Source organism: Centrocercus urophasianus, unplaced genomic scaffold, assembly GCF_019232065.1.
Source record: "Centrocercus urophasianus isolate 14NV4802_14NV808 unplaced genomic scaffold, USGS_Curo_1.0 seq_28, whole genome shotgun sequence".
Classification (NCBI taxonomy): Eukaryota; Metazoa; Chordata; class Aves; order Galliformes; family Phasianidae; genus Centrocercus; species Centrocercus urophasianus.
This window is the reverse complement of record NW_024884844.1, coordinates 7,811,953-7,820,289: the sequence shown is the minus strand read 5'-3', so window position 1 is coordinate 7,820,289 and position 8,337 is coordinate 7,811,953. Positions and strand designations below refer to the sequence as shown.

Genomic DNA, 8,337 nt, shown 5'->3' with positions numbered 1-8,337 from the left:
ACCCAGCACCTCTTGCTTTGGCACAGGATGTGTGGCTCAGCCCTGTGGCACCCCCTGACCTGCACTGGGGGTTATTTGGTCTCCTCTTTCACTGCTTCTGGGAGTAACTAGATGGGCTTCTTTGAACTTCTGATTTGCCTTTCGTATACTCTAAGATCTACTGGAAATCGGTGAGAGAGCCCCAGGGGATGGCTGCTCTATGTTTTAGACTGCAGCTGTAAATTTTGTACATATTTTTTTCCCCCTACTGTTCACCTATCATTCCCAAGAAAATACACTTTGAATCATCTGCTACCTGTTCGGCTTGTCTGGGTTTGGAAGTATTGCATCCCGTGGAAGAGAAGCTTAATGTAAATGGTATTTTCTGTGTGCTTATCTCTTATTCAGAAGTAAATTAGCAATAAATGGGAGCCTGTGCCTTGCTGTTGGCTCAGTCTATCTATTCTGCTTCTGCCTGACAGCATTACTATCTCTTGCACTAACTGCTGTCTGCAATTATTGCAAAAATAATTAAATAAAATGTGTACTTTGCTCAGCCTTAAATTCTCAATTTATATTTCTTTGCAAAAGGACTTTTTATTGCCAGATCCAGCTAAACTATTGCCGTTCTAAACCAGCAGTTTCAAAAAGAACACAGCACTGACATAGAGCACTGAGAACATAGTGCATGCACCACCTCCAGCAGCATGATTTCTACTGCCTACTGCAGGGAACCTGCTTGGATAGGGGAGTTGGATTTGATGAGCCCCGTCGGTTCCTTCCCACCCCTGCAATTCTGTGATTCTGTTTACAGCACTGTGGCTCCTGGCTGCTCCTGTGTCACCTCCTATCTGGCACAGGGCTCGTTGCCCTGGGCACAATGATTGGGGACACTTTGCACATTCCATGACTTTCTCATTTTGCTGCTTGTTCTTTTATTTCTTTACCCCAGTGGGGGTGAAGTATTTATTCACTTTCTCCATCTCAGAGGTTTAGCATTGAGGAGGAAGCTTCAAAGTGGTCTGCAGAAGACACAGAAGTGCCCTGGGATGTAGTGTAGCCACTGTGATTTGACGCAAGCACTGGAAATAAATCTTAACAGTGTATTTTCAAATCTGGCTTTCTGTGGGTCCATCTTTGCAAACAGTGAGAGGCGTAAGATGAAAGAAGTCAGAGTTCACCTTTCTCTGTGAAACTGATCATTTCTAAGGGAAATCCCTGCAGAATGAGGCTTTCCAACAAAGGATGAAAGCGAAGAAAATGCTTTCCTATTCAGGAAACAAATTGAAGAGTAAGGAAACAATTTAATTTCTTACTTGGGAACCATCATAGGTTTTGTTGTCATTCACTCACTGTCCAGGAGAGCAGTAATTTACAGTATATAGGAAAATGTAAAAATCTTCCTGTGTTGGTGCTGGAAATGCGAGATGCCAATATGTCCTGTCACATGGTGAGACTGCTACTGTGTGATTAAGACAGGAAGGGGTAACGTCAGGGTCTGGTATAACTATTTTCTTCTTAGGGGTCATGGTGATGTAGATTCAGTGCAGCATTACGTTTTAGATGATGTTACTGAGAGGTTTTGCATTCTTTCAGATTTTTGAGTATGTTGTTTTTTTCCTCATTAGCACTAAGAGCTGCTGAAATAGAGGTTTCCAAACACAAATGAAAATCTTATTCTAAAATTTAGATTGGAAGTTGAATTTCAATGCTATATCAGCATAAAGATGAAGAGCTAAGAAGAGAAAAAAGGGTCTTCATGCATCCATTTATCATGTTGTTTGGTCTGAGGATATCAGTTACCAGTGAGAAACTGGAGCAGCATTTGTTCAGACTGATGTGGTCCATGGGGTTTGTGATTGCATCTTCCTATTGTTCTCCTGTGGGCTGTGAGATGTCTGAGATGCACAGTTCTAAGTGGAAACCTGAGCAGCGCTGGGTAACTGTCACTGCTGTGTGATACACCTTTTGTCTGGTGTGTGAATGAGTCTGGCTGTTAGGAGCAAAGGTAAAAGGAGAAATTTCAGTTTGAGGGGAGTCTGGAATGTGAACAATTACTTGGGACATTCATGCTTTTCTTGGACTCATTGGGTTTTTCTCAAACTGTTGTTTTTTAGGAACAAGCTACTGAAAAATCCAAATGGTGATGCTGAGACTTGAAACGTATCTTTCTTACATCCACACACTGAATACTTGTGTGCTTGCTTCCATCTGGAAAGGATATAATTGCGTCCTTGTTTGGCTCCTTTAATTATCTCTTTGCAAAGGCCTCGGCTGGGAATTTTGCCACTTATAATGCATATATTCAATCTTAAGAGCATAAGCTGTGCTTTCAAAGAACATTTTTGTAAACCTTTTATCGTTTGTTAGCTGTTTTTGAAAGCAAACACGAGAACTTCTCAATGAACGTTTTAATTTTTAAAATCCTCAGAAGGATTTTGTTTTCTAGTAGTTTGGCTGTAGTTGCTAATTAACTTTGTTAATTAATCATGCTATAGGGATGAAGCATGCTTGATTAAAAATAAATAAAGCTGTACAGCAACAAAGCAATGCTCCTGATTTTTTTCCTATTTAGAAGCAAAGATTAAAAAAACAAGATTAACACTGAAGCTGCATGTCAAATGTTCTTTGCGTTAGAAGCATCTGAAAGGCTAAAGCAGATGAAAGCTTATTTCTACAGTAAAAATGCTTATCCAACTGTAACAGGAAAAGTGGGGTGAGAAGAGCAGCTCAGGGTTCTGTCTTCATCATCACTTGGTGATGCTTGGATGAGAAAGCCCTTCTCCTTTGTCATGATCCTACACAAAAACTGCCATTGCTGAAAATCGGTGTTAAAAGTTGTTGGCTCATAGCAGGACTTTGCCTGTGTTTCTCACCCGTTACACAGCACATATTTACACAGCAGTGTTGGGAAACACCTTGCTCTGGCTAGATGCATCCCAACTGGATCTTGATGGAATTGCCCAAGGGCTTGCTGTGCCCAGAGGCACTCAGCACCCTGCTCACACCATCTGTTCAGAGCTGGCATGGGTGCTCAGCTCCTTTGCCTGCAGGCAGAGAGGAAGCACGTTGGGATCTGTCTCAAGTGGGAGCACAGAGCTTGCTTGCCTCAACATTCACTATTTTTAGATGCTCTTGCAACAGATGGCTCTTCCACATCCCCTGTTGTAGGTTCTTTCTTTTAGATTGCAATCTGGTTTCGTTTATTTATTTATTTTTTACTAGTGAAAATTCATTCTGTTCCTAATAGCAGGAATGTTGTAGACTCTGTATGGAAATGCCTGTCTTTACCCTCCTTCACTGGGAAAACTGTGAAGGAGCCTTTTTGACTCTTACTCCATAAGCGTGGGGAAAATCTCATCTCTTTGCTGATGGAGCTTAAATGGAAATTACCTTTTTAAAAGTTACAGCATTCCAGAAACATATAAATAGATCTCTCGTAGAGGTAAAGTGGAAAGGGAGAAGTAGGAGTTGTGCTCATGCAGGAGGAATGACTAAATAAATCCATGCAGATTGCTTGCATGAAGTACGTGAAAGAGTGGTTTGTGGTTGGTTTTGTTGTTCTGTTTTTGTTGTTGTTGTTTTTGTTGGTTTTTTTCCCCCTGCATCTCCTGTCATAAAATATCTTTAGGCATTTGTTTTGCTATTAAAGCGTCAACCCCCTCCTCAAAGGGCATACAGGCTTTTTCCACTAAAACATATTAGGGCACTGAAGCAGTGCAAAAATGCAACTAGCTGTTTGCAGCAGATGAAGAAAATCCTTAAAATAGAATGAACCAGTTTTGTAGTTTGTGACACTGTGTATCACATAAGAGGAGGGAGTGCTCTAAGTGTGTTTTAGAAGCTGTTTTTATGGTATTTGCTATGAGGCTATTGATGCTGTGCTAACGCCACTCAATTTTTCACATGAGCATCTGTGTTACTCCAGAATGATATCCAGCTGCGCCTTTCACAGGGTAGTGGTTGTGTCACCTGTAGCTTTTGCCAATATATATATATTTTTTTCTGCAATGCAAAAATTTGCAAAGCACAATATTACAAATGCTAAGTTTAATCTGAAACCCCTGCAGTAATAAATGGAGATTGCTCCAGCTGAACTAGAGAAGGCTTAGCAGTTTTAGCATGGAACTGGAAATGGCCTTTGGGGAAGGCATGAGATGCAAGAGCAGCAGCAGGCTGGGATGCATGGGCTGGAGCTGGATCTCAGCTAGACAGAAGTACCCATGTAAGTTATTCAGACAGTTCAAATCTTCCTTTCCAGTTAGACCAAGTAAGACTTTTAGGCAAAACTTACATAAATGGAAAATTTTAAACTTGGCAATGTGTATTCTGACTTACAGATGCTTTTTTCAAAATTTTTTTCACCTGCAGATGTCATCTTTTGTTGTGTGTGCTGACAGATTCTTCACATACTGATAAATGACACCAGCATTTCTGCAGGGTGCTTTCTTTCAAAAAACAGATATTCTTCCTTTAAAACAGGCTGCTTGAGAAAGTGTCTTTGTTTTTCTCAAATCCATTTTTGATTTTGGGAAGTCTGTGGGGTATTGTCTCTTCTGTGTGTTTCCGGAGTAAATTCCTCTCCTCCTTTACTTCCCTCTCAATGGCAGATTTCTGCACCACTTTGCATGTACTTGGTACTTGCTACATTTTCCCACTCCAAGCATTGGAAACTCTTCCCCTTTCCATACGTAGTAAGACTCTGCTTACATTCCCTTCTTAAAACTTATCAAGAAAAAATGTGTTTTGATTGCCAAATTCTTAATTAAGCAAGTTAATTGCTATATGAGTCAAGCCAAAGATTCAGGTAATGGTCTTATAGGTTAATAAAAAAAAACTGATTGTGAAATGGGTGAAGCATGTTTAGTATTTTTAATTTCATTTTTATGCATACATTTATTGATAACATAGCTAAGAAGTCTGTTTTAATGTCATGCAGAACAGAGCTGATGTGTGAAGCTGCAGGAAAGCAAATCACATAGTCTGATTTGCATGGTTTGCTTCCATGTTGCCATCATGATGAGCTACTTTGTTGTTTGAATGGAGCAAATGATGTTTAGATTCAGTTTATTTTCCTTCTGCTGGCCTGCTGTAAAATAAAGCAATAACACAGCCGTTAGATGTTTCAGAGAAATATGGCAAAGAGAGCCTGCTCTGTCTGGAGGAATACCGGTGTGATGTGCAGAAATGCCACCGCAGCGTGGATGTGGTGCACTCAGTGCAGCTTGACCTGCTATTCATGTGCTTTTCTTTCCATAGGGAGAAGCTGTCTGTGGCTCGGCTGCAGCGAGAAGTTGCACAAAGTAAGAGCGAAGGAACCATGGTAAGCTGTGGCATCTGTCTGCTTTGCAGTTCTTTGCTGCTCCTGTTCAGGCTGGAGGTACATTTTGTCTTGCTGAAGATGACCCAAGTGTTAAGGCCGTCATGGATGCGATGATGGGTTTCCAGCAGTGCGTTCATAAATCTGAGGAAACTCGAAGCTCTGTCTTGGCTTGGTGGGGAAAACTGCAGTAGAGAAAAGCAGTTTCATTTTCCTTTCTGGTTTTTCTTACTGGAATGGGAGGCAAAGCAAGTAAGACCATAAGCACAGGAGGACAATTTTGGATCAAAATGCAGTACATTTAGTTGTCTATTAAATCTTGGCCAACTTCAGAAACATGGAAGAATGCAAGTGTGGAAGACTTAAAAAGTCAATCTGATTAGTTTGTAAATCATGTAATGCTCTTTACATCTTCACTTGTCACATAGCAGCTTTTGAGATTGGGCTTGAGAGCAGCAGATGAAATGGCTGATTTTTGGTTAACCACCACTCTCAATTTATAGAGTCTTATCTCTTCAAAACAATGTTATTTTGGAGCCAACATGTGCTGGATGTTCTTAATTACTTAATAGCTGAGGAACTCTCCCCATCTGTTAAGAAGTTTGTTTGTCCCTGTCTTTGCATAAAATATCTTAGGCTTCCATGGGATAAAACAGATGGATTTGAAACCCAAACCAGTTTCCGTGAACACACTTGTGGAGCTACTGTTGATCTGAATGACTACTTAGTTGGCTGTGAAAGAATTTCATCCAAATTCTTTTTCCCTAAAACCTGATGGAGAAAAGCTGTAGAGGGTTGGCTTGGGGTGTGCTCTGTTTTCTGTGTGATGCAGGACCCTTAGAAAGCCAGCTGCCTCCAGCCAGTGCATTTCATAAATCATTATTAGTGGTTAATACGCTGTAATTAGATTTGGAGGAATGTAGGTGACTGCTGGGAGGAGCCTGCTGTGAGCTGATTGCTGGGACTGTGGCCAGGTTCTGCTGCAGAACAGCATCAACGTGGCTGACAGGAACTGCTCAGGACAGGAGCCTCTGTCTGCCTGCTAGTAGTGCAGGGAGGGAGGGCAGTGGGATTTGCTCAGGTGGGTTCTGCTGTTTTGCACAGTGCAAGCACTGCCCCTGAACAGCCCCTTTGGGTCTGCGATGTGGCTGACTTGGCCACCAGGAGGTTTTGAGGGGGGATTAAACAGGCAGGTTGGCCACAGGTAACAGGGTGTGTGCTGGGGCAGGAGTTCTCTAGGAAATCAGAAGCAAACTTCTGTCAAGTTAAGCTGTAATCCAGAAGCCTGCAGCTGAGATAAAACTCCTACTGATTTCAGAGGTGATTTTTGCCTCAGGTGGACTGGAAAATATCAGGCATTGTTTTTGCACTTCTGTTTTAATTTTCAGTGTATAAACAATTTTCATAATCTGGGAAGAGCCATTTATGATTTTTAGAGGGTTTTCTTTAACTTTTTAAGCTACTTTTCCCCTGCAGGCATACAACTAATGTAATATATTACATGTAAAGTACACTTAGTGAGACAGTTCAAGACTTCATGAAATAAGCAATATTGATTAACCTTCATGACCTGGTAATGCTTTTGGTATATGTGATTCCAGACACACCTGTTTTTAGTAGAAAAGTGTAATTTGTAGGTTGTCCCTGTCCTGAAGTAACTTACAGGGGAGGAGAAGTTGTAACAAGTACATTGCTGCAGGATGTCACTGCCTGACAAGATGATTCAAAGACCATTACAATTCCTTTTATTTACTGTTCAACAACTTTTGCTTACGTGCTTTTTGGACTTGAAGATAGCACAGAAAATGAGAGCCATGTCCAGCAGCTCTCAGATTCCTGGATGCCACAAAGTGCCCTTGGGCACCAAGGCACCTGGCCTGGGTGTTGTTACCTACCTTGTAGTTTCTTCTCCCCAGGGCCTTCCACTTCTGGTGTCTGTAGCCCTGTGGGATTTATCACACAGCACTGCTAGCATGGGGTGATTTCGGGAACTGGTTGTGAGGCAGAGTGTTATAACCTGCTACAGTCTGACCAGTGTCTTCCCAGGGGTGCTATCTCTCCCCAAGGCAAGTATTACTGTTCCTGCTCTTTCCTAAGGAGTCATTTCCACAATTACCTTGCAGCTACTGCCAAGGCAAGAATGTGCCTGTAGAGACAATTGCTTTGAAGCATCTAATGTATGGAAACTCATCTGTGTCTCAGGCTTGGAACTGGTGATTTTAATATGAAACACAGCAGTCATTAATTAACATTAATGAACTTGTCCATGAGCAGTGTGGGAGCAGTAAGGGTCCAGATGATGGAGCATGTGAATACTGTGAACCAAGGGCATAGAGCAAGGAGCCTGCAGCACAGACTGCTCTCAGAGCAAGTACATATGGAAGATGGACAGAAGAATTTTGGAGGGGGATTTTGGGCATAGAGAATCTCTGGCAGAGGGGCAACCTCCTGCTGGCTGGTGTGAGGGAAGTCTTGTGAGCGCCTCAGGGGGAGGGCATTAACGGTGACAGGAGGTGGTGGCTAGTGGGTGCCAGGCAGAGGTGCCCTGGAGCACCCCAACATAGTCACCACTATTAGCCAGTTTGCACAGATGAGCTGATTGAAATGTTTTGTGGTGAGACAGCTGTGCATGACCATCCAGAATGTAGCTTGTCTTTCACCTTGCTGTTGCCACTGCTGAAAAATTGCCCACTACCTCACAGTGCTCACATGGAACGTTTGCTCTCCATAAATGTACAGCAAGCATCAATGAATTTCAGTGGGTGCCATTTTTTCCACATGGAAGAATGGAGCAACATGCTTTTGCTCTGCACACACTTCTACCTGTTTGGTCATGTGAGAGATGTGTGGGAGAACTTCACTGTTGCCTTCCCAGAAGAAATTGTGTGGAGAATATTCTACTGACTATGCTATTAAGGATGTGCTGCTCTCCATGGAGAGCCTGCTCCACAGCATTCCCTGTAGACGTTTATTTTTGCACGTGTCCCAGAGTTACCTTTTTTGTGACTAGCTTATTGTTGAAAGTATACACATATCAG

The 8,337-nt window shown here is 42.1% G+C and overlaps 1 protein-coding gene across 6 annotated transcripts in view; it reads left to right on the top strand.

Annotated features, from left to right (window-relative positions):
* The first annotated feature begins 5,242 nt into the window (after positions 1-5,242).
* NCKAP5 (NCK associated protein 5) overlaps positions 5,243-8,337 on the top strand; it is a 192,181-nt gene continuing 189,086 nt past the window's right edge. For all 6 annotated transcript variants that reach the window (XM_042827394.1, XM_042827393.1, XM_042827395.1 and 3 more), the window contains exon 1: positions 5,243-5,302. In XM_042827394.1, the coding sequence (XP_042683328.1) occupies positions 5,300-5,302 (3 nt within the window). In that variant the 5' untranslated portion in view covers positions 5,243-5,299. The remainder of the gene's footprint in view (positions 5,303-8,337) is intronic.